General features: G+C 52.0%; 1 protein-coding gene across 12 annotated transcripts in view; it reads left to right on the top strand.

Annotated features, from left to right (window-relative positions):
- AMOTL1 (angiomotin like 1) overlaps positions 1 to 23,662 on the top strand; it is a 155,977-nt gene extending 132,315 nt beyond the window's left edge. For 11 of the 12 annotated variants that reach the window (XM_043579910.1, XM_043579909.1, XM_043579908.1 and 8 more), the window contains 6 exons: positions 3,634 to 3,783; positions 7,412 to 7,602; positions 12,342 to 12,467; positions 13,152 to 13,378; positions 16,670 to 16,930; positions 18,249 to 23,662. In XM_043579910.1, the coding sequence (XP_043435845.1) occupies positions 3,634 to 3,783; positions 7,412 to 7,602; positions 12,342 to 12,467; positions 13,152 to 13,378; positions 16,670 to 16,930; positions 18,249 to 18,355 (1,062 nt within the window). In that variant the 3' untranslated portion in view covers positions 18,356 to 23,662. Of the gene's footprint in view, positions 1 to 3,633; positions 3,784 to 7,411; positions 7,603 to 8,092; positions 9,261 to 12,341; positions 12,468 to 13,151; positions 13,379 to 16,669; positions 16,931 to 18,248 lie in introns of those variants that run through there. The other variant, XM_043579920.1, reaches the window with a different exon arrangement.
- Positions 23,663 to 25,503: the final 1,841 nt, after the last annotated feature.

Genomic DNA, 25,503 nt, shown 5'->3' with positions numbered 1-25,503 from the left:
GCTTGGCATGCAGAAAACAGTGCTCTTGTCAATCCAACTGTGGTTGAAAATGAAAAGCTGCTCCTTCAGAAGACATGTCCTGACGCTGGGTAACCCAGGTGTCCCAGCACCTTCGGCTTCAAGGTTCAAGCAGCTGAAGGGGGAGACTGTTAAATCAACAAAGGTCTTGCCCATTAGAAGCCTTTTGAACCCATGAATCCTAATATAGAAACTGCAATTTACAAAAATGTTTATTTTTGAGAGAGAGAGAGAGAGAGCAAGTGTGCACGTGAGAGAGGGTGGGAGGAGGCAGAGAGAGAGAGGGAGGAAGAATCCCAAGCAGGATCAGTGCCACAGAGCCCGTCTCGAGGCTCAGTCTCATGAACCGTGAGATCCTGATCTGAGCCGACCTCAAGAGTTGGACGCTAAACCGACGGAGCCGTCCAGGCGCCTCTGCAGAAACCGCAATTTTAAGACTAGCATGAGGACCCCAAGCAGCAGTCCCAGAGGATTCTCTGTTGCCACTCATTAAGTAGGAAGTACATTTGCTGCAGACAGCGACCTTAATCCCTCAAGGACACAAGGTCTGTTTGGAGAAAGGGAGGCCAGGACTCCTCATTAAAGTTGTCACTGAAATTTCTTATTCAGGCTCCATCTCCATATATGGAGCCAAAGAGAATTAAAAATTTTTAAATCTTTTCATTGTAATATTTCTAATAAAATACAAGCTAATTGTGAGTTCCTTAAAGACAGGTTTTTTATAATCACTGGTATGGATCTTTTCTTGTTGTTACAGAAGGTCTTTGATTGCATGGAGCTCCTCCAAAATCTCTTTGTCCCCCTTCCAGCATGACTCCCTGTTCTCATTAAAGTTTCTTTTGAGGGGCGCCTGGGTGGCGCAGTCGGTTGAGCGTCCGACTTCAGCCAGGTCACGATCTCGCGGTCTGTGAGTTCGAGCCCCGCATCAGGCTCTGGGCTGATGGCTCGGAGCCTGGAGCCTGTTTCCGATTCTGTGTCTCCCTCTCTCTCTGCCCCTCCCCCGTTCATGCTCTGCCTCTCTCTGTCCCAAAAATAAATAAACTTTGAAAAAAAAAATATGAAATAAAGTTTCTTTTGAAAGGTCTTCATTCAGTTCAGATAGCTCATATTGAGTGCTTACCCTGACTTCTTTGACTCCAGAGCCAGACTATGGTGAATTAGAACCCTGACCCTATGATGTGTCAGTCTGTGACCTTGAGCAAGTCCTGTGACCTCTTCAGTCCTCAGTCTTCTCTCTCTTGAATGGAGATAATACAGCAGTTGTGTTCTTACTGTCATCAGGAGGATTCAACGAGATAATTGCATGTAGAGCACATGCTTGGCATGGAGAAGCTCCAAAAATGTTGGCTGCTAAAACTGTTATTCTTTTTTTTTAATGTTATTTATTTAGTTTGAGGCAGAGAGGGCAGTGGGGGAGGGGCCGAGAGAGAGGGAGAGAGAGAATCCCAAGCAGGCTCTACACTGTCAGAGCAGAGCCCCACGTGAGGCTCAAACTCATGAACCATGAGATCACGACCTGAGCCAAAATCAAGAGTCACTCGCTTAACTGACTGAGCTACCCAGGCACCCCTTAACTGTTACTCTTAATCACACTCAACCTAATATCCTCATTGCTAGACTTAAGGCTGATACAAAGGTGAAAGAGACAGATCCGTGCCTTCAAGGAACTTGCTATTGATTAGGAATAGCAATTCTCTGTTTAGCAAACATTTGTTGAGTACTTTGCAGGATGTCAGGTACTGTTGCAGGCATTAGGGACATACTGTGTCCTCTGCCCAACAGGGACCACAATGAACAGATCTCATGGCCCTTCTGTTCGAATGGCTGCACGTGCAGAAAACTGTATACAGTGTAGGATGTGCTGTAAGTAGTGTATGAATGATACTCACAAAATGTTTCCTCAGATCAGTCCTCTTCTGGCACAGGAACCTGCAGTTACTGGGTCCTTCAGTGTCTGTTTGGTTGAAACAAGTCATCAAAAGCACAGTGAAGGAAAGAGTTTGATGGACACTGATGCCAAGAGCAGGTTTAGAGAAGGCTGTAAGGTTGCTGCCCCCTACCCCCCTGCCACGAAAGGTCAGAAGCACCTCCATTTTATTTCAGTGGCTTTGGCTGGGATACAGGTATAGCTCAATACGGTGCTGTGTGCTAAGTTGAGAAACCGCCTTTTGCAGCAAGCTCTTAAATCACTAGCATGTTCCAGCTTGCCGGTGCAATCGTGGGTTGAACTCAGGATCTGAATCACCTGCAAGGCATCAGCACACCCAGGTGCAGACAGGAAATACCATCTGGTGTCTTCTCACCCACAACCAGATCAAGTCAACACCTCAGCCTGGTTTTTGGCATGAGCCAGTTCCCAGAAAGTTAGAATTGGGCCTGGGATTTGTGGACACGGGCCAGACTCCTAATTGGAAGAAAACAAAGTTTTCATGATTCTGAATCTGTGCCTGATGGGACGTTTACATAAATCCTTTTTACCTTAGTTTCCGTCTCCTCAGTTTACGGTAGTCTTTGGGGCTGTTAACTACTCCTCTGTAAAGGGCTCTGAAGTCTTTTAGGAGAAAGTTACTCCACAAATATCTGAATAGGAAATTTTATATTTATTTACACACAAATGGGTACACATGCATGTATACATACACCTACAGTTATTATAGAAGATTTGAAAATTGCAGAAAAGAATAAGGAAGATGAGAAGCTACTGTTGTGCCATACACATAAACATGGTGATGCTTTTAAGTAATTTCCAGTCTCTTTTTAATTAAAAAAAATTTTTTTAACATGTATTTATTTTTGAGAGACAGAGCGAGACAGGGCACGACGAGTGGAGGAGGGGCAGAGAGAGGGGGGTACACAGAATCCAAAGCAGGCTCCAGGCTCCGAGCTGTCAGCACAGAGCCCGACACGGGGCTCGAACTCTCGGACCGCGAGATCATGACCTGAGCCCAAGTCGGCTGCTTAACCGTCCAGTCTTTTTTTTTTTTAATTTATTTACCTATTTATTTTGAGAGAGAGAGCAAGCATGAGTGGGGGAGGGGCAGAAAGAGAGGGAGAGAGAGAATCCAAAGCAGGCTCCAAGCTGTCAGCACAGAGTCCGACACAGGGTTCCATCCCACGAACCTCCATGAGATCATGACCGGAGCCCAAATCAAGAGTGGGACGCTTACCTGACTGAGCTACCCAGGTGCCCCTTCCAGTCTTTTTTTATGCATAGACAATAGATAGATGGGCAGGCAGAGTTGTGAGCACGTATATGGTTTTTGATTCTGGGTTTTTTACTTCACGTTATAGAACAAGGTTTTCCTTGTGGCACTGAAAACTCTTTACTGGCTTCCTTTTCCGTGTCTGCAAACGCTGTGATCGTTAAGCGATTACCAAGGATGGAGCTCAGAGCTATACACGCTACTGAAAGCGGGCGCCCTAGTAGGGTCTTTAATTCCTGGTGGCCTTTGTCTGAACCCTTTCTGCCCCAGCACACCAGGGGGATGGCGGTAGGGAAGCCACATGCACTTGCAGTTCAGATAGGACCCCAGGTAATCCAGCCCCCCACCTCCACCCCAGCTTTGAGTGCTGCCGGTCTGAGTTCTCTGCTGCTCTTCACTGTCCCCTGCTCAGCTACGAGAGAAGCAAGCCTATGTGGAGAAGGTTGAGAAGCTCCAGCAGGCCCTGAGCCAGCTGCAGTCTGCGTGTGAGAAGCGAGAGCAGATGGAGCGGAGACTGCGGACCTGGCTGGAGAGAGAGCTGGATGCGCTGAGAACCCAGCAGGTGAGGCCGGGGACCCAGCAGGTGAGGCTGAGAACCCAGCAGGTGAGGCCGGGGCCACACATCCACCCAGCACCTGTTCTGCAGCCAGCACCCGCTGTGCTTCAGGCTGTGCACTGTGCCTTGGTGAATGACAACTCCATCCCCAGTGAGCCAACGTAGCAGCCAGTGGAGGAACCAGGCAGTCCGCGCATTGCAGTGACGAAAGAGAGAAAGTGGTGGCCACCGGGGCGCAGGGCACAGCGGAATGTGGCTGTAGACAGCCTCACAGAGGGGGACCCTTGAGTTGGACTTTGAAGAGATGAGTTCGTTGGACATTCCGGGGAAAGAACATCAGAGATAGGAGGAGGATTTTGCGTAGGGGAGAGAGGTACGAAACAGCGGGGCGAGTTCCCGACGGCTGGGTACAGCTAGCGGGGGGAGAATGCAGCGAGGTGGCTTGTGAGGGGGCATTTGGTCAGGTTGAGAGATTGTACTTTTTCCTGTAGTCAGCAGAGAACCAGTGACTGGAGGGTGTTTAAGGCAGAGAGGAACATGGTACAAGACTGGAGAAAGAGCCCTCTGGGAGGGTCTGGAGGGGTGAATGCTGAAGTTAAGGGAGCCAGGCTGTGAGTGGGACTCTAAGGGGGAGTCAGTAAGAGGGTGAAATTAGTAGGGCGTGGTCACCGGTGAGTGTTGAGAGGAAAAGAGAGGAAGGATTCAGGACTATCACTAGACTATAATATTGGCCATAAGCTCCTAGTTTTGCCTTTCCTTCTTTCTGCCAATAACAGCTGTCCATATGACTTTGCTGTTAATAGCTTAGAGTACAACGCACCAGCCTAGGGCCCGTGTGTGCCTCAGTAAGGGGAAAAGTCATGCCGGAAAGTTCTGCAGCTGGGCCGGGCTCCATTACACGCTGGTCAAAGGCCCCCGGCTCCAGAGAGAGCCTGGGCTTGTGTGTCCTCAGCCAGTGGGCTGAGCCCTCTCTGCAGCTGGTGAAGGGTGTGTTCTAAGTTGGGAACCAGGGAAACACTAGACAGGGCTCCATGGAATTATCTGCTGGATAGAGCATAGTGGTTGTGGTTGGAATACTTGAAAACACTTGAAAGCATCTGTTCAGTCCAGCTCAGCTCTTTCCCATGGCAGGCGCACACATTTCCCTCTGGGTGTGTGTACTTGGCCAGGGAAGGAGGTGTTAGTGAGATTGCCCAGAAAATTAAGGAACCCACCCAGCCTCCCGCCATCTTGGCTTAGTTGATGGCTCATAGGAAGGGTGAGTCTGTCTCTGGACTTCACATCCATCTGACCTGTGCCATATTCCCTGGTACTTAAGGTCCACCCTTCAGTTCTTCTCAGTTACTGAGATCTTAACCTCCCCACACTGCGGGCAGGCTTCTCTGGTGCCTGGTACTGTGCTGGCACCCGGTGGATACTTACGAGCTTTTGGCTGACAAAAAGGGCACGTCTCAATACTCAGAGCAAAAAAGAAGTTTCTTTTTCAGTTAATGTGCCACCCACACCCTACAGTTAGATTCCTTATCCTTGGATCTTCTATTTTGAGTGCTGTGAAAGCAGACTCAACTCCATTATCTTTGTTATTATAAGTACTCCCTCTCCACCTTGGGAGGTAAAATAGTACTTAGCATCATTTGAGGCTGAGACGAGGTAAAGGAGAAATGAAGGTAAGAGGAAGGGAAATGAACATTTTTAAGAATTCACAATTTTATCTTTCTTGCAAAGAGCTCAAAATAATTTTCACGTTCTTGCTACCACAGCAGTCCTATGAGATAAAAGAGAGAAGGTGGGCAGGGTGGGGGGGGATGTTCTTGAAGGAAAATTAGGCACAGGGCAGTTAAGAGGCCAGCCCAAGGTCATTAGCTAATTAGGACATTCCTCCTAGGTGAAAACACGAAGGACAAAGGATTGTATGTGTATTGTTCACTGTGGTATCCCCAAGCAGAGGGTATGTGTTCAGTAAATATTTGTGGACTAGTGAGTGGGCAGCAGAAGCTGGCCCACCTGACCCTCAACCTGTTTTTCTGGCCCGGATATGTACCCATTAGACCATGCTATCTCTGTGTTCTTGAACATTGAAATTCATGCATGTATTTAGATAACTCTTTATGACCTGAATGAAGGGCCCTGGGAAGAGGTGCCGTGATCTCATGGGAGGTCAGAAGGATGTTGCAGAAATAAGCCAGCTGCAGTGACGTCAACAAGGGATTTAGAAAATGACAAGCAGAGATAGCAGCTTAGCCAGGCTGTGGGATATTGTTCTTAGAGAGTTTCTAACAGCAGGGGAGCCTCTCATCTCGATGGACGGGTTCATTTGTCCCCCTGCTTGAGGCCGGTGCCTGGCCGGGGGGCGGGGGGGGGTTCAGCGGCTTCCTGTACAGGTTGATGAGGACAGTTACGTGCTTTCTGCTCCATTCTTGCGTAACCGTTGGTTGCTGGCAAGCAACCACCAGATTCTAGAATATTTGTAATTATAGCTTTAAAAAACGGACTAGAAACATATGGGTTCTAGAAAGCCCCTGGGCCCACTTGCTGTCACCTCTGTGGTAGGATTGGACTCTTGTGACTGCAGCTCGCGTGCGAGCTGTTGCTCTGGGTAGTGGGTGTGCCTCAGGGTAAAGTGTTCAGGTACCCCTCACCTTGCAACCAGCCCTGCCATTTACAGTTTGTGATCGCTGGAAAACACGAGGGCAGTGTGCGTCCCAGGACGTAGAATAACTGGGGCGAAATTCTCTCCTGAAGGCAGAACTTCCTCAAAACCCCGCCGTCCTGGAAGTCGTGCTGTTCAGAGGAAATAGTATCCCTGAGTCAAAAGCGGGGGGGGGGGGGGGGGGGGATCTGAAATGTCAGTATCCTCGGCTTGTGACCACCGCTTTACTTCCTATCTTCCAGACACAGATGAAAAGAAAGGGCTGACCACCTCGACTTGCATTGGAGGTTTCTGGTAGCACTTTACTTTGGCTGGCCCTTTCAGATGCATTAAGTGCTTTCATATGCACTATCTTATTTGATTCTGAGGCCCCTCTGTGGCGCAAGCACTCCTTGCTCTGTGTCCCAGATGGGAAGTGTGGGGGGACATGTACCTCAGGGCATCTGGCTCCCCCTTCCTTTGCCTTTACATCTTATCTCCCAGCCTCCAGGGGCAACAGACAGTGGGAACCACTTCCTTGGCCCCCAGGGAAAATGCCCTAGCCCAGCAGGCCAAGCCCTAGTTCCTGTTTTCGCTCTTGGGATAAACGAACGGCAGGACGCCGGACAAGCCGCTTGTAGTCGTGCCGAGCTGTGTGGCCAGACAGTCCCCCCCGGTGCGACCCTCCTCCTGAGTAGCCGAGGGATAACCGAACAGTTCATTTCGCCTCTCAGAGGCCTCGTTCCGTCATCTCTAACACTGGGAGGATGTTGTCTCCCAGGCTCTTCCGTGAGAGTGCAATGAGATGGAGACTTTGGGAGGTGAGGCGGCCTGGCGGTGGGAGCTGTCGAGTCTGGGTTACCCGCGCCGGAGAGGCAGCAGAGAGCGTGAGGGCGGCGTGGGAACGTGCCGCGGGATGGGCGCGAAGCGTGCGTGCGCGCTGCGCACCGTGTGCACGGTCTGGCCCTTTCCTGGAGCCAGGTGTTCTTTCTCCTGCTTCTGCAGAAACATGGGAACGGCCAGCCAGCCAGCGTGCCGGAGTATAATGCCCCAGCCCTCATGGAACTTGTGAGGGAGAAGGAGGAGCGGATCCTGGCCCTGGAGGCCGACATGACCAAGTGGGAACAGAAGTATCTGGAGGAGAGTACCATCCGCCACTTCGCCATGAATGCCGCAGCCACTGCCGCGGCTGAGAGGTGAGGCCGGCCTGCGGTGCGGCCGGGGGACTCGTTCACACACTGCAAGGACATCCACGCAGCGGAGAACTCTGTGGGCCTCCAGCGGGGTGTGGCGAAAGGGTATTTGAGGCTGTTCTCTAACAGGGGGACCCACCGTCGGGCTCTGTGCTGGCAGCTCGGAGCCTGCTTGGGAGTCTCTCTTTCTCCCACTCTTTGTGCCCCTCTCCTGTTCACACGCTCGCTCGCTCGCTCTCGAAACAAATAACCGTTTTTAAAAAATTAGCTCAGGATGCTCTATAATTCCCGAAGGAGTTCTGTTGAACCGTCAGCTTGTCTGTATGAGCAGGGGCTCACCTGTGCATGTGGTAGCCCGGACCTGAGTGGCCGTGCATCCCACCACCAGCCAGGGCCCCCACTGCCTCCCCACCCCTCCCCCGCCAGTTTTTTGTGGGCCCGTAGATGCTGTGGGCGTTTAATTCAGAGTCATTTGGGATTTTTCCACGTTTGGGGTCAACATATATGGAAGAAATCCTCAAATCGCAAAGGAGCACCCATAGAACTGGACTTGATACATACAGGCTGTTGTTATACCATCTGGGAGGGTGGGATCTGAACCAGGTGAGGAGTAAAGACTCGGGATGCAACCCGATCATCTGGTCAGTCCCACATTTGGGGGGATGTGCTGTTTCTTCAACGAGGGAGAGAAGGCCTGTCGGGGTGGAGGGCATATGGGGGTGCTCTGTAAGGTCTCATAACTCATGTAGAGAAGACCCCCCCCAGCACCCCAGATGTTACCTCCAGGGACTTGGAGAGAGAGAGCAGTGCCACCCACAAGGACACAGGTGCCTTCACTGGGTGCCACACACTGGTACCTGGGGAGACCTGCAGACCCGTGTGGAAAATGACTACTGGGGGTCATTTTCTAGGGCTCACGTGTTGCCTACGTATGTCTGTGCCTTGAGGGAAAAGAGCCCCCCACAAGCCCCTCTGAGTGAGACTTGGGAGCGGGAATAGACCAGCGCGAGGCACGTCGTGTGACGGAGCCCGAGTCGCGGCCCGAGACCTGGAGGAATCTGCAGCCTCCAGTTCAGTCCTCGTGCCCGTGGGTGAGAACCGCGAAGCCTTGATTTTTACGTAGTTGAGAGGCTTTTACGTTCAGCCTTTCGTGTTCTGAGGCACTGCTGAGTCACCTCTGTATCTGGAGGAAGAACGCAGACCGTCGTTAAGCGACAGGGGGATTTGGCCTTCTCTGCCAGATTTGGGCTAACGCACAGCTGTCGGTGAATGCCCTGGGAGTCATTCACGCCGTGTCGTTTTGACGGAGAGCACGCCGCGTAGGCAGGACACCCACATTCAAGGCTTCTGCCTCGACTGCTGCCCGTAGGTGTGATTCTGCCTAAGCCTTTCCAGGAGTCCTTACTTCATTCAAAACTCACCCGATCCCCGGAAGGGAGATTATAATTCTTGGCTACTTACGAGCAGAGAGCCACAGCACATTCCGCTGGCCGAGGACACCAAAGCCCCACAGCAGGGCACGCGTGGGGACCCCACAAGGGTCCATGTTGTCTCCGCTTCTGCTGTTTTATCAGGTTAGATGTGTGTGTGGGGGGGATCCTGGGCCCTGAGAGGACAAGTGTAACTGGGATGTCAAATCAGAAGCGCCCTGTGGTGGGTACCAGAGGGGGACCGTTTGGGGGGGGGGGGTGTCGGCCCAGAGTCCACCTTCAGCCACTCGCCTGTGCTAGGCCCTGCCTTACTCGTCATCGTCCGGGCAGGAGAAATTGGTCTGTTGCCCTCAAAGAACGGGAGTCCCGTGGGGTTTACCAGCCCCGCCGCTGTCTTCTGCCCTGTTTGGAGTCGCAGATGGGCAGGTGAATCAAAGCTCCTTCCACCATCCCTCCATTCCCCCCTTCTTTGCTGCCAGAGGTGTGTATTTACTGAGTATCTACTAATTCTGTGGAAATTACCTTCCCTTTCCCCACCACTCCCTCCCACGGCCTTGGGGAAAGTCAGTTCAGAGGAGGTCAGGTAGTCACTCCAGTCTTGATGTTCTTTTCAAGGAAAACCTTTGTAATTTTGCACTGCTTTCCTCTTGATAGAAAGGGAGAAAAGGAAAATGAATTTTTGAGGAAGGCCAAAATTCTGAGCTCTCGTCTTGATGCTGAATGGCTGCCTGTGAACTGGTAAAAATGACCAGCCGCTGGTTTTGTAACTTGCCAGCCTCTGATGCATGCTTCACATTTACAAAGCAGTGAATTTTTAAAAATTTATTTTTGTAATACCGAGTGATTTTCCCATCTTGGTGCATTTTGGCACCAACGATCAGAATTTTGAGAGGTTGGGCCTTTTTATGGTTTTGAAGCTTTTTACAGATTTCGATGCAACGAAATATTTTTTCGAGAGCCTTGTAGTGTGTTTACACTTTCTAACTTGTTTTGATCTGATTGTTCTTGCTGTCCTTACTTGACAGTATAAACACAAATGTTTTAATTTGTCTCTGGCTCTGTACGAATTTGCCCAAAGCCACTCGGTTGGAAACGTTTCCTCGCCACCAATTTCTGTGTTGATGACTTTTGTGCACTCCAGGGTGAATCCATAACCTGCAGAACTGGCCTCAAAATTCTGCCCATGTGATGACACAGCAGAAACCCCCGCCCATCAACCCCTGGTGCTCCAGAGCCCTTCTTCCCAAGTGCTCTTTTGTCTGTCAGTTTGTTTAAAGCTTTTGCTTATGTTCTGTGTTAGTTGGCCCTGTGGTTGTTTTCAGCCACATTTCACACAAATGCCACACACTGTCATGTTTATATTCATTGGTTTATATTCTCTTCATGCCTTTCTGCTGGGGCCTTCTTCACAAAGACGCGGAAGCTTTGGTGGTGTCGAGTGGTAGCTGAGGGCATGGAGGGAACCTCGGGATTTGAATCTGGCTCCACCTTCGCTGAGTGTTCTCACAAAGTCACCTAACCTATTGGTTCACCTGTAAAAGGACACAGTCATGCCAACTGCACAGGTTGCTATAAGGACCATGTGAGAGGCCGCGTGCAGCGTGCCTTACCCCGTCCCTGGCAGAAAGGAAATGCTCATCCGTTGCTAGCTGTCGTCACAGAGCTGAAAGAAGGCGTTCTCGTTGCTGGTTTTGAGTGTTCTAGAAAAGAGCTGTTCAGATTTTAAATATGACTGTGCCATTGGAATATGAAGCTGAAGAGATGTGAAATCTTCGGCTAGATCCTTTCTTTTTTTTTTTTTTTTTTTTTTAATTTTTTTTTTCAACGTTTATTTATTTTTGGGACAGAGAGAGACAGAGCATGAACGGGAGAAGGGCAGAGAGAGAGGGAGACACAGAATCGGAAACAGGCTCCAGGCTCTGAGCCATCAGCCCAGAGCCCGACGCGGGGCTCGAACTCACAGACCGCGAGATCGTGACCTGGCTGAAGTCGGATGCTTAACCGACTGCACCACCCAGGCGCCCCAGATCCTTTCTTATCAATGTAACATTCACTGATCAGAGACATTACTACACCTTTCGGTCTGAGATATACTCAGATGACTTTCAGGTGGCTCAGTTATATTTTTCTTAAATGTTCATTTATTTTTAAGAAAGAGTGCAAGTGGGAGAGGGGCAGAGAGAGAGGGAGACAGAGGATCCGAAGCGGGCCCTGTGCTGACAGCAGAGAGCCTAATGCGGGGCTTGAACTCACAAACCGTGAGATCATGACCTGAGCTGAAGTTGGACGCTCAACTGACTCAGCCACCTAGGTGCCCCATCAGTTATCTTGTTTTTACTGATCATGGTTAATTAGGAGTAATAAATTACCAAAACCAGTGACAGGAAGAGTGATCTTTGACCAGTTGTTTTCAGACAGACGCCTGCTTCCAGCATTTTCATTCACCTTGTCTGTCCCTCCCCTTGCTCACCTTCTTTTTTTTTTTTTTAATGTTTATTTGTTTTTGAGAGAGAGAGAGACACAGAGTGTGAGTGGGGGAGGGGAGGGTCAGAGAGAGAGAGGGAGACACAGAATCCGAAGCAGGCTCCAGGCTCGGAGCTTGTCGGCACAGAGCCTGACGCGGGGCTCGAACTCACCAACTGCAAGATCATGACCTGAGCCAAAGTCAGCCACTGAACCGACTGAGCCACCCAGGTGCCCCGCCCTCGCTCACCTTCTTAATTGGACTTTCTGAGGACAGGCGTGTGCCGCCTTCATCCTCTGCCCTGCTCCCCAGCACGGCTGTCACACTGAGCGGACCTGAATCCTAGGCAGAGGCTCAGAAAACTAGAAGTGAGCTAGCCTGCAAGCGTGAAGGAAGATTCCAGCTGAGCCTCACCATCCGGGAGGACCAGCGTCCGTTTCATGTCTGTGCTGAGTCTCCTTCTTGCTGTAAAATACGGAAATCACTGCTGGGTGGGGGAGAAATGGAAATAAAACTTTGCCTGTGATTGAGAATGCATAAGTATGGAAGAGAATAAATGGAGATACACCAGTACAGTAACAACAGCACCCGATGTCTGGGGTCCACTGCATGCCAAATAGCTTAATGCACAATGCCGTTAGTAGAAGGGGCAGGGGGTTTTGATTTGCGGACTTGATTTCGTTTTCCCTGGACACTGTCTTCATCTGTCGGGTTTAGGGGGAGCATTGGCCAGGGTTTAGGAGAGGACTCAGGTGAAGGAGTTTGTGGAGAGAGACCTTCGTGTGGTGCCCTCGGGCGCCTCCCCGGGGGCACCTGCCTCACTGTCTGTGTGTGTCCTGTGTTCCCAGGGACACCACGATCATCAACCACTCGAGGAACGGCAGCTACGGCGAGAGCTCGCTGGAGGTGCACATCTGGCAGGAGGAGGAGGACGTGGCACAGGCCACCAGGAGGTGTCAGGACATGGAGTACACGTAAGGGACAGCCCTGTGCCTGGCTGCGCCACCGGGCTCCCCTGTGGCCACTCTCCTCAAGGTCCCCACGGGGCCCACCGGCCCCTCCCTGTTCTGAACAGCTGACAGGCCCAGTCACGAGCCGAGTCACGAAGAGACACCAAGCACTTTCTGACCCTCAGTTCTGGCCATGAGGGGAGAAAATAGCCTTTTCCCAGAAAACCCGTCCATCTTTTCTTTTCGTTCCTCAGAAAATGGGGAAATTGACTTTAGTGGAACGCCCACCCTGGGTAAGGCTTCAGGGTTTCCGAGTTTCCATGCTGCCCCTCCCGCCCCTGCCACCGGGACCCAAGACCCTCTGACTTGGTCCCTGAGCACACCTTGGCCTGGGGCGGGGGGGGGGGGGGGTGGGGAGGGGGGAAGGGGTCCCTGCTGGGAGGCCACAGCCATTCTGCCCGGCTGTCCTCGGATCCCAGGAGGGCGCAGAGTCCCCTGAGAGGCCAGAGAAGGTGCACCCTCTGGTCTACCACGAAAGGTCCATCTCCTACCATTTGCAGATCGTAAGTGCCGAAGACTCACCATGCACTTAGCTCTTCGTCCCTGGGTTACAGTTCGAGTCCCTGGGGCAGCCTGAGAGAAACGTTTCAAATTCTTCCAGCCAAATAGCTTTCGATGATGACTGTTTGGTTTGGTTTTGTTGTACAGTATTAAAAATCTCCATGCCAAAATCATAGAGAAGGACGCCATGATTAAGGTCCTTCAGCAGCGATCCCGTAAAGATGCCGGGAAGACGGACTCCTCGAGCCTGCGGCCTGCCCGCTCCGTGCCGTCCATTGCTGCGGCCACCGGGATACACTCCCGCCAGACTTCCCTCACCAGCGGCCAGTTGGCCGAGGAGAAGAAGGAGGAGAAGACCTGGAAGGGGAGCATAGGTGAGCCCCGTGCCTCCTTCTGGCCAGGGTCGGAAAAGCAGGAGCTGCAGACATGTGGCGAGGGTAGCGCATCTGGAGGAAAGGGTCCTGACCCTTTTGTGGCACGCTGCCTCTGCCCCTCATGGGACACAGAAATGTCAGCGAGTATCTCTGAGTCTGTTTATTCGTGTGTGAACTGGGGAGGATAACCACTCCTACTTGCTTGGAGAAATTAAATGAGCTATGTGGAAACAAAACTGTCCTCCAGGGGTAGCATTTAGCCGTGGGTTGATTCACGTCATGATTATCATCATTATTGCTGAAAGTTGAAGTGACCGCTTACAACACAACACATTCCAATGGGAAAAGCCCGGGGCCGTCGGGCCTTGAGGTTGGCTCCACCTCTGCTCCTGCGTCTGGGAAAGCAAGGCCTTGTCTGCCCTGCTTTGTGCCGTGCGACTGAGGTGAGGGCCGGATGGGAGGAGAAGGGGGAGACGGTGCTGTGGAATGGTGCTCTCGAGCGTACGGGGTGGGTGGTGGTAGTTTTCGTGGTGCTGTGGTTGCACGGGCACGATTTCGGGGCGAGTTCTCCAGATGTGGTCTTAGCCACAGCAGGGCTCCTAGGGTGAGGGCAGGCCCGCTGACTGAGGTAGCTGAGGCTGGAGAGGAAGCAGCAGCACCCCCAGAGACCCGTCCTCCTCGCTCCTCCCCGGCGCTCCGGCAGCTCCCAGGGTCTGGCCCTTTGATGCCTTTCCCTGGGTCCCGGTGTGTTTTGTTTATCTGTGGAGCTGAGAGCCAGTTTCCCTCAGCATGGAACCCCAGAGGAGCCTGGCTGCTTTGTGCCAAGGGGAGAGCTTCCAGGGTGGGCCTGACAGAGTCAGGGGATCAAAGGTGCCCAGAGTCTCTGTTTGAAGTCCTTCCACAAGGCAGTTCAGCGGCCCCTCCCCTCCAAGGAAATGTACTTCAGAGAGGACATGTGGACAGCAGCTAGGATCACCAAAGACCCTCCCGAGGACACGTAGCTCCCTACCCCAGTTAACAGAGCCTGGGGGCAGTGCTCGGTCAGGTCTGGTGAAGGAGTCTGAGGTGGGCTGGGCTGTGATGGAGCCCTTGCTGGCACAGGCAGTTGGTGACATCCAGCCAGGCAGGCGTTTCCCTGGTGTCTGTGCCTGTGGCCGCTGGCATTCGGCAAGCCTAAACCGGGCCCGGGAGCCTGAGGACCCGGCCCGCAGGACGAGTTGCTGTGTTCTCCGCACGGGTATTCTTCCTCATTGTTGTGATTGGGGTCACATCACAGGAAAACAGAAGGGGCCTCTCGGAGGGGCTGGGCAGGGGCACGCATTCACAGTTCCCAAAATGTTTCTGCCGTCTCTTGCCCCGTGGGCTCTGGAAGCAGGTGGAGGTGACGGCGTCTACCTTCCTGCAGGCTCGGGGCTCCCCAGCGGGGTGACTGGTGAGCGACTCGGTTCCACCAGCACGTCCCCCATCGGACTGTGGAGGTTCGACAGGCAGGGTGATGAGCGGGGAGGAATGCAAGTTGGACTTGAAGTCAGGTCCAGCTGCACTTGAGTCCCGTTTCTGCTACTTCTTAGCCATGGAGATGTTAATTTCTCCGAGCTCCCGTGTCCTTTTCTGTAAAACAGAAGAAAACAGCAGGACCTGTGTCAGAGGAGCGCTGTAAGATAAAAAGCGAGCTGATGCGTGTGAAGCACCTAGCCGAAGACGCTTGTCCCTCAGAATGCAGTCCGGGGACCAGCAGTGGCCTCTGGTTGGGTCTCTGAGGGGCTCCTCAGGGAAGCAGAATCCCAGGCCCTGCCCAGTGAACCAAATCTTTATCTTAACAATGTATCCAAGTATTTGCCGTGCACATTGCATTTGGAGAAGCACCGCTGTGGGCAAACTGAATTGCCCTGCATTGTGTTATGAGTGGGCACCTTGACATAGCCCTGGCGAACAGATCCTTGAGTGTGCTCACCGCCTTTTCTATAGGCTAGTGTTGTGGAGTGCCGGCACATTCCTGAATGCGTGCTGTATTTCACCGTTGAGGAACACAAAGGTTTTCTCTTGGCCAGCACGTCCCCTTTCCACCCCAGCCTGCTGTTGGGACAGAGAGGAGGAAGAGGGCTCCGTGGCCCTGTCCAGGGGCGCCTGGGTGGCTCAGTCAGTTAAGCATCCGATTTCGGCTCAGGTCATGATCTCACGGTTCATGGGTTCGAGCCCCGTGTCGGGCTCTGTGCTGACAGCTCAGAGCCAGGAGCTCACTCTGGATTCTGTCTCCCTCTCTCTCTGCGCCTCCCCTGCTTGTGTTCTGTCTCTCTCTCTCAAAAATAAATAAAAAATAAACTTTAAGTGGTTCTGTCCAGAAGCCTAGCTGGCTTCCCGCTTCCTGGGGGCCGTGGCTGTCCCCTCACTGCAAGGGATCGCCTCTGGGGAGTAATGTGCACAAGTGTTGCCCTGATTGGGAAGCATGTTTGTTTTTGAACCTGCGCCTGCCGGGAGCCACCAAGAGTGGGGCGGTGTTGTGGACCGCTCAACAGAGTGCAGGTCACCGGGACCATGTGTCAGATCAAAGGAGCCTTCAGTGTGTCCTCAGCACACACCTGCTGCTCAAGGCGAGCCCTCCTGGGCCTGTTATAGCTTCGTTCTAGAAAGCCTTCCAGGAATGCCCCTGTCCCTCAAAACTGGCTATTAGGCAACTCTTTTTCTTCTTTATTTACAAAATTTTAATTTTCTTTTTTTTTTATTTTAAGATTATGTTGGGCATAATTTTATCCTACTGTTCATCATATTACATCATAAGCAGTTTACTTAACAACTTCTCTCCTCCCCAAAAAACCTGTATAGTTTTAGAGAAGGGAGTTGTTTTTTTAATCTTTTTATTTTTTTTAATTTTCTCAGCGCTGTCATTTGATCAAGCACATAAGAAGTGCTTATAAATGCATTTGGTAAATGAGTAAGTGAATGAAGGAAGCAGTCCTCAGTCAAGAAGGAAATCATGTCCAAGACTTGGGGGGGGGGGGGTTTCTGTTTGTTTTTGTTTAAAGAATGGGATTGAGGGGCGCTTGGGTGGCTCAGTAGGTTAAGTGGCCGACTTTGGCTCAAGTCACGATCTCGTGGCTCGTGGGTTCAAGCCCCGTGTCGAACTCTGTGCTGACAGCTCAGAGCCTGGAGCCTGCTCCGGATTCTGTGTTTCCCTCTCTCTCTGCCCCTGTTCTGCTTGTGCTGTCTCTCTCAAAAATAAATAAACATTAAAAAAAAAAAAGAAAAGAAAAGAAAAGAATGGCATTGAAAAAGCTGTGTTTGCGCCCTCAGGGTTGCTGCTGGGGAAGGACCTCCCTGAGCACACTTCAACGGCCTCCACCACGGCGCTGTCCCCCGCAGCCTCCACCGCCTCGGCCAGCAGCGCCCACGCTAAGACGGGCAGCAAGGACAGCAGCACCCAGACGGACAAGAGCGCCGAACTCTTCTGGCCCAGCATGGCCTCTCTGCCCAACCGTGGCAGGCTGAGCGTCACCCCTTCCAACAGCCCGGTCCTGAAACACCCGGTGGCCAAAGGACCTGCAGAGAAACCAGGTAGGACGTTCTTAGCTCCGCTCATCCTTAGACAAGCCCACAACTCTGGCCTGAGAGGGAGCCAGCCTTTGGTTGGGAGCTAGGGAGGGAGCAGGGCTCTCTCATTGGCTCTCGCTCTCTGGGGTTTTTGAATGATTATGCTTACCCTCATGCACTGTATTCTTACGGGAATGAAATGTGTGTAGATGCTTTTAATTTATTACCATTTACATGAGTACACAACTTGAACGTACCCTTTTATAGATGGGTTTTTTTTTTTCAACGTTTATTTATTTTTGGGACAGAGAGAGACAGAGCATGAACAGGGGAGGGGCAGAGAGAGAGGGAGACACAGAATCGGAAACAGGCTCCAGGCTCTGAGCCATCAGCCCAGAGCCCGACGCGGGGCTCGAACTCACGGACCGCGAGATCGTGACCTGGCTGAAGTCGGACGCTTAACCGACTGCGCCACCCAGGCGCCCCTTGAATGTACCCTTTTAACACACGCTTGTGATCAGCCCTTTCCCAGAGGGGTGAAAATGGACCCACTTCGGGGTGTGAGGGAATCAGTTCCCCAAAGCCGGTTTGGGAGCTAGCCAGGCACCCGGTACATAGATGTTGCCTTCGAGAGGTTTACTCATCAGGGATTCAAGGTTGGGGTACTCTCCTGCCTGAAGGAGAAGGCAGATTTAACTGCAGGGCAGGTCGACTTCTGGCCCATCACTCAGGCCAGCACTAATGAGGTGCTTTAAAGTAAAAGACAGCCTGCGTGGGGTGGGCTGGCCCTGAGTCCAGAGGCGTCCGGGCAAAGACCAGACGTGCCTTTGGACCAATCTCAGTCATGGGATAGTCCTCTTGCGTTCTTTGGAGAGCGTGGGGCTCTCAGGGGCATAAAGTAACCATGTCCTCCACGGGGCTGCTTTCTTTGCATCCTCCAAAATAGGCGGGTAAACACAGCATTGTCATTTTTCGAACATTCAGTTCTCAAGACGTACTTTTCCAAGGAAGGCAAGGAGCATGTGAAAGGACCTGGCTTGTAGGTGCAGCGCTTGGTGGTTTTGCATAGAGTGGAGGGAGAGCACCGTGGGGGCTCCGGGCACACAGCCCCACGCCCGCTTCACCCACTTACCCCTTCCCATCAGCACCCTGGCTCTGAGACTTGCATCTGAATCCCGGGGCCCATCATTCTGCTTTTCTCCACTAGGGGCCGGGTTCTGTGGCCTCACCTAGAAACGCTGGTGCTGAGTGTGGGTATTGGTAATGCTTTCATTTTAGAAAGAGCCGGGCTGGCCCGGCCCCTCTGCAGGGCAGGCTGCTGATGTCCCTTTCTGTTTGGCAGAGAACCCTCCTGGCCACGGGAAGTCCCCCGACCACAAAGGCCGCGTCAGCAGCTTGCTCCACAAGCCCGAGTTCCCTGACGGAGAGATGATGGAAGTCCTCATCTAACACTGGCGTCCCCGCGGAATTCTGTAGTGGGACCTTGACGAATGAGGAACGTGGTCGAGAGGGAGGAGACAGATCAAGAAAGTTGTGGATGGGAAACCAGGAATGATATGAACTGATAAAGATTTTAAATTTAGTGAGGACACTTTTTATAAATGTTAAAAGAAAAATTCAGAAGACCTACGTGAAGACACTCGTATGGATTTGTATTGCCTATGGTGGAAGAGAGAAGACACGTGTAGGTCTGGAAACAAGGAAGTCACAGGAAGTGGGATTTTCATTGTATAGAAAATGTATCTCTGGGGGGGGGGGGTCTGTGTTCACCTGCTCTTTGGTTATAAACATATAAACCTGAACGTGGATCTTCCTTGAAACAGCCCCATTCTCCTTGCCTCTTAGCATGTTTGTTTTTATTAAGAAGAACCTCCTAGAAGTCTCAGAGAGCCCATCTCGGCATAATGTAACATCACCTGCGCCATCCAGGGTGTCCTGTGAATGTGTGCGGGTGTGGCAGTGAGAAGAAGTGTCCTTGGGTGAAGGGAATTAAGAAGGCGGTTCTCACCTAACTATCTGCCTGGTTTGGGTTTTCAGGAGATTCTGGGGCTTCTTAGCTTTTCTGGATTCTGTTTTGTAAAAATACAAAACAGGATGGGAGCATTATGATTTTGGTGCTCAAACTCCCTAACTGCTCTGAGTTCGTCTCTTCCTCTGCTTCATTCTCTTTCACTTTACTCTTCTTTTCATTCACTTGTTTGTTTTTTTTTTTCTTGTTAATAAGACACAGCAGAATTCCTTAGGTCTGGGATTTACGAGAGCAGCATCATGATCTCTGTTTAATAGTGACCCGTGGGACAGAGCCGTATGCTGGCTGCCTGGCTGCTTTCTCCACTCTGGAGTCTTTGGGCTGCAGCCCTTAATCTCACTGTGACTGTGAACTAGGTAAGTTTTGATCAGGCGCAAGATCCCATGGTCCTTGTGACACATCGCATTCAGCTTGAGGCCCTGGCTTTTCTCTCTCACATCAGCTCCCTTGCATAGACCTTGCCGTTTCCACCCCGTTGCTCTGTTGGGCTAAGACTTTTCAGGACTGCCCTCCAGGAAATGGAGGACTCTTGACTTGGTGGCATCCAGAGTCTCACCAGGCAGCTTGTCCCACTTTCTAGAATTTGTGGCTCGTGCACATACTCCCCATCGTCTCCACCCTCTCGCACCCTTCTGGTCGCTGTTGGTGAGCACGTAGATTTCCGTGGTGACACGTCAGTGAAAACATGGAAGACGTTCTCTGTCGTGAGCTTGCTTTGTAACCTAACCGGCCAGTATATCTACGGTGCGGGCACGTTTTTCGAGGCTTCCTTCTGGGACAAGTTGACCAAAGTAAGACGGAAGCACCATGTTGAAGAGCTGGGAGTGGGCAAGGTGGTGAGCTTCTGACCCCTGTGTGTGGTGGCATGTCTGACACATCTAAGAGGTACTAGGCAGGAAAGACGAGAAGCTGATCAGGTTGTCAGATGCTCTTGCGGGGTCCTGATATTTTTCTCCCTCCAGATCAGCTGGATCCTTGTATCCCAGGTCCTTCCCCTTGTGCTCGCTTAAGGGAAGGAAGAAAAAGGGCATGGGTCTGAGGCTTTCTCAAGTCCCACCTGAACGGAGCCCTGAAGACCACACTCCTCAGGGAGTTTTGCTTGGCTGGCTTATTTTAGAGCTGGTCTTCCAAGTGCAAGGTGGGTGGTGTCGTAGCCTCCCCAGATTGAAATGGCGGAAGGAGGACCCGGGTGCGGACTGGAGAGGGGGAGGGAGGAAATCTGTGGCCTCGGCCAGAGGGGGCGTAGTGAGTGTGACATTGCAGCACTGACTCTTCCTGAGCTCTGCTCTCTGCTGGGCTCTGGGCGCTGGGTGCTTCCGGCCTCTTGCCGCCTCCTCCTCCTCCTCGAGTCCCGTCCTCCCCGGGAAGCCAGAGCGGTTCTGGGGGCCCAGAGCGGTTCTGGGGGCCGAGCAGCCTGCCTAATGCCCCGGGCTTGTGCGAGTGTGGATGCGGGCGGGGATGGGGCACAGGAGGCACCGTCCCAATCTTTGCTCCCCATCACTTTTTACCGGTGGTGAAGCTTAGGTGATTGCAGCTGTTTCTCTTAAGGATATTTTGAGCCCCGATGAATGTTGGGAACGGACTGGACATGAAAGAGTCTGGAGATAAGAGGGCGAGTCTTCTCTGCCAGCCTCCACTACCCACACCTGGGCCACCCCAAACTTGGGCTGTCTCCCCTAGACATGGGTAAAAGCGAGAGCCACAGCCCCAGTCTCCCCAAGCCCCATCTTTCTGTTGCAACACACCCTTTGGCACCTGCGGGCACCAGTCTCGCTTGCCCAGATCCAGAGTGTTAATTGTCTAATACAAACGCAAACAACATCACTGGGTTTTTTTCAGCGTGCTGTGGTCTCCGTCAGTCTTATTTCTTCCAACTCGCTAAGACTCCTCCGTAAGAAAAGGAATCTCTAGCTTTCAGATGTGGGGCTTTTTTCTTTTCTGGGAGATTTCCTGCCCCATCAGGTACCCCTGATGCTGGCTTTTTATGTTTGCAGCTTTCTCGAAGCCTTGCTTGCACATAGGAGAAAGGGATTGCAAATACTGAGCCCCTGCTCTGCGTTCTGCAGTTTACCATCCTTTATCTCATTTGATTTTCAGAAAAATAATGCCAGCTCTGTTTTTTAGTGCTGACTATATGCAGGCAGGGTGGTAAGTACCTTTTAACGAGTCTCTGAGCCACCCGGAGGGCCAAGGCTAGTTTCTCCTTATTTCACAGAGGAGGAAACCAGGGCTCAGGGAGGTTCAGTCCCTCCCCAAAGCCTCACAGTAGTGGCGTCTGAACCAAAGGCCTGAGAGAGGAGCTGTGCTCCATCACAGGCTGGACTGGGAGTTTTGCTTGGCTGGGTGGTAGCCATCTTTCATGTCGCGCCTTGGCCCGCTCTGCCTCGTCTGCGATGTGCGCGTGCGCACACACGCACACACGCACCCCTACATCTGCCACACCTCTTGGGAGCTAAGAAATAGGACTAGAAGCTCAGAACTCCTAGAATTGCCCATAAACACGAGGTACAGAGGGAAGCCTTCATGTTCTATCCCATGCAAGTTTACAAAATCCATCTAAAAATGCTTGGCACGTTGTCCAGAGGCCTGGACTTCCCAGTGGTGTCTGATTATGGAACTCACGAGTCCTGTCCCGGGGGAGGGTAAAGGCTTTGGCTTTGTGTGAAGACATGCCAGAGTAATTCTGCTTCCTCCTGGAATGGGTTGTCTAGCAGTTTCTACATGCTGACCAGGGTATCATATGGAAGAGGTGTTGTTGAGAATCCAGCAACTCATTTCAGAGCAAGTGCATTAGTATTTTCTTCCCTTGGCTTTTCTTCTGCCTCCCAGAGATTGGTTGCCAGTGACTGTTGAATTTGGCCCGTTCCAGGCAGACCTGCAGGACAAGGCCACCGCGTCTCACGCAGGGCTTTGGTCAGAGGGCAGAGAGCAGTGGGGCCGTTCTCTCTTCAGTCCTGCAGGGTAGCTCTTGGGAACACGTCGGGCACCTGACTGCACAGGGCTCGGGTCGGATACCGAGAAAAGGCGTGTTTTCCAAAACCAAAGTCCTGCTCCAGTCTGCACTTGGAGTCGGGGGAGCATGCTTCTGTGTGCTGCTGCAAATGAACTTGTACTCCTGAGCGAAGGAGTTCCGTGGCCGTGGTAAGTGGGAACCTGCAGATATCCCTAAATGGTAAAGCCATCGCCGAGCCAGAGAGCATCCAGCCCACGGTTGGCTTCCTCAAGCCAGAGGCAGCCATGGTAGATGCTTTATAAATATTGCTTTTCTTCTCTTCTTTCTTGCTAATTAATCGATGTGTTCAAAATGTCTTTATTCAATGTGAGGTTCGTTTAATCAGCTTGCCTCTGATGCGTGGCTCCATAGGAGATGGGTGGAGTAATTAAGAAGCTTCCAGAAGCTGACCAACTGGGAGCATGTAAAGGTCAGCATTTCAGTAAACGGATTTCTTCTGGAACTAATGAGCAACTTTCGCTCTTCCTTTTAAGTAGTATATCCTTTTCTTGCTTAGTAATTTAATGATATACGAAGACCTGTGTATATGTCAGTGCGAACATATGAGGTATGAGCACAAGGTTGTGCGTCGGGTTTCCTTTCTTAAAATCCGGAAGATCCAAATGTTTCATGTCACCCCTTCCTCAAACGGTGACCCTGTGGGGGACTGTACCCATCACCGCCCCGCTGCTCGAGTGGAAACAGTTTACGAACGCCTCTGTTAGAACGGCCTTTGGGGCCTAGCACGTTCCTTTAATTATCCTTCCAGAGGAGAAATCTTCATCCTTTGAGGATGGATTTAAGTGTGGAAATAATCCCAGTTGAATAAATAAAGATGGGTGATTAAGGCCACAGCATTTAAAAAGGAAATCCCAAAAATGTTCCTTGGAATGAGTCTTTGGACTCCTAGCACCTCTCCAAGGGGCCTCTTCTGAGGAGGACGGTAGTCATCAGTACGTGTAACTTCTGGTGGGTTTGCTTTTAAAAATCTTTTCTCTTGCCATGCCTTGTTACGCGTTCACATCTTTGCATACACGCAGACAGAAGTGCATATTCCTTAGTGCTCTGTAAAGCCCATGTATACTTAAGTGCATGTTATTGTCGTGTTAAGCAATGCCTGGGGTGTTTCTTTGTCATAAAACTTGGCTTCTTCACAGAATGAAACTCCTGCTCTCAATGTAAGGAGGTACATACACAGCATTTTCTTGTATCAGCTCCCAAACTGTTGCTGCCCCAAATTACATGTGATTTTGCCTAGGATTCTGTTTGCATCTAGACACCTGCAAGTATTTATTACTAACCGGAATGTGAGCACATTTATCCACAGTGGTTTTCTTTGAATTAAGGTGTTTTCCCCTTTGGTGGAGGGACAGTGGGGCCCCCTCCTCAAGGGGGCACTGGCAGGATCTGTGTGAAATTCTGCAAAACGAGGGCCGTCACCCTCTCCGCCCGCCACGTACGTGGTTGCTGTGCTTGGTGGCAGAGTGCTCGGTTCCCTCCAGCGGACTCTAGCGTGACATCTTGGCACCTCACTGGTCTATATTGAAGGGGGGGAGGGTACGCAGAGCTGCCCAGCCAGGGGGTCTGTGTATGGGGGTGGGGGGGGGGGGAAATCCAAGAATGCAGTGTGTCCCCCACAGCAAACGTTGACACTGTTGGTCAGCCAAAGATTTTCCTATTCTTTGCTGCTTAAACTTGTGCCTTAATATTGTATATAATAAAGGGATAAAATGGCTCTTCTTTCCCTGGCGCTTGCTCTGTTCTTTCCCAAAAGGCTCATGTACTTGTTGACTTTAATGTCATTTCTCTGCTCGGAGGCAGCGTCACCTGCTGTTCTGCTTCCAGAGGCATCCAGTGCCCCCCCTCGTGGGCCTCGTGCCTCCACAGACACCCGCTCTTGACTCTGAGAAGGAAATGAGTCATCCAGACCACTGGAGCTTGCCGTCCGCCCACTCCCAGCTCCTCCAGACAAACCAGGAAAGGGGAAATGCAGGGAGGCTGGGCCCGGGGAGGCAGTGTGACTTTGATCACATCTGAGTGTCCTCCCCTGGGGATCCTGGGTTCCGAGTCTGTCGGCGACCACGGTCACTCGGAAAATTAACCCAAACGGCTAAGTCCGGGATGGAGTCGGATGCGTCTTTGCACCTCACGACGGATCTGCCTTGTTTGGGTCTTGGGGTCACAGGAAACGCAAGGGGTCATATGGTGACCTGGTGCCATCCGGGTGGGAGTCAGAGCGGCTGAGGCAGGAGAACTGAATAAGTGCTGTGAGAGTCCCCACAAGAAGCCCCCTCCCAAGGAGAGAGTGACTCTGGGGACGCTGATCCAGAGGACCTCTCCTCTGCTTGTCCTCTGGTCATGCCTCTGCTGGGGAGCCTCTCTCCTCACCCACCCTGGGCCCTCGCATGGGAGGAACTTCCTGGAAGTGAGCTCAGGGAGGGCAAGGGACGCTCCTCTAGTTCCCCAGTGATGGCTGGTATGACTGAACGTGCATCACCTCCTCGGTCCTCACAACAGCCTGATTATCCCCACTTGAAAGACGAGGAAACAGACTGAACCTTGAGCAAGTAACGTGCAGAAGATTGCAGAGCGGGATTTGAACCCAGGTCCGCCTGACACAGAGTCCATGCGCTTGCAGTAAAAGGGGGAGGGGGGTAGGTGAGGGGAGGCGGGAGGGCTCACACACACCCCCATCGGCTTGGGGTCTTCCCTGCCCTGCAGAGGGGTTCCCTGCAGGGCCCCCAGATCTCTGCACACACGAGGATAGAAACCGTGCAGCCAAGAGGATAAACTTCGCAGCTCTGTAGCCCCCGTGTGCCTGGGAGGACAGCCTGACGACTGCACCTGATTTGGGGCTCAGATTAAGGACCCTTCGAAGCCCGCATCCGCCTCCGCCATCTCCCCACCCTGACCAAGTGCCGGCAGCTCACGCGAGGCCCCCCGGAGCTCTGGCCTTTCTCGGCCGCTTGTACACCGCAGGAGAGACCCCTCCACCCACCAGTTCTATGTGGCTGCCCCACGCACCGTGGTACCCTGAAGGAACGTCGCCCCTGTCCCGAGATCCCGGGCTGGGGCCTCCACACACGGGTGGCAGGGGAATGGTGCCTTTTAGATCGCCCAGGCTCATCACAATCAGGAGTTGGCCCCAAATGAGAAATGAATCAGGAACCCTGAAATTCCTTTCTTAAAAAAAGAGTCTGTAATGATGAAATAAAGGGAGCTTTCTATCATTAAACAGTGCTGCTGTTTTGTTGTTTCTGTCACCGTTTTATCAAGCTTAACCGCGTGTTCCCGCCCGGCAGACGTCCGATACCGTGCCCAGGTGAGGCTGAGCTCTCTTGACCCTCCAACCTCTTCCCTTCTCTGCCCGGGAGAGGCCCTTCCTGTCTGGTGTGGATTTTGGTCAAAGGGTGCCCCCTCCCAAGGCCCCGATGCGTATACAGAGAATGTAGCTTTCACAGACAACGGCGTCAATAATTTGGAGAAACATGATGTGACTCCTACTCCTCTGGTTGGAAAATAAGAATACGTGACTTTACACCTTGATTGGCTTCACCCCTCTGTGTGAGGGAGAGA

This window comes from Prionailurus bengalensis, chromosome D1 (assembly GCF_016509475.1).
Source record: "Prionailurus bengalensis isolate Pbe53 chromosome D1, Fcat_Pben_1.1_paternal_pri, whole genome shotgun sequence".
NCBI lineage: Eukaryota > Metazoa > Chordata > Mammalia > Carnivora > Felidae > Prionailurus > Prionailurus bengalensis.
Note: the sequence above shows the minus strand (reverse complement) of the source record. Positions and strands in the feature narration are given on the sequence as shown.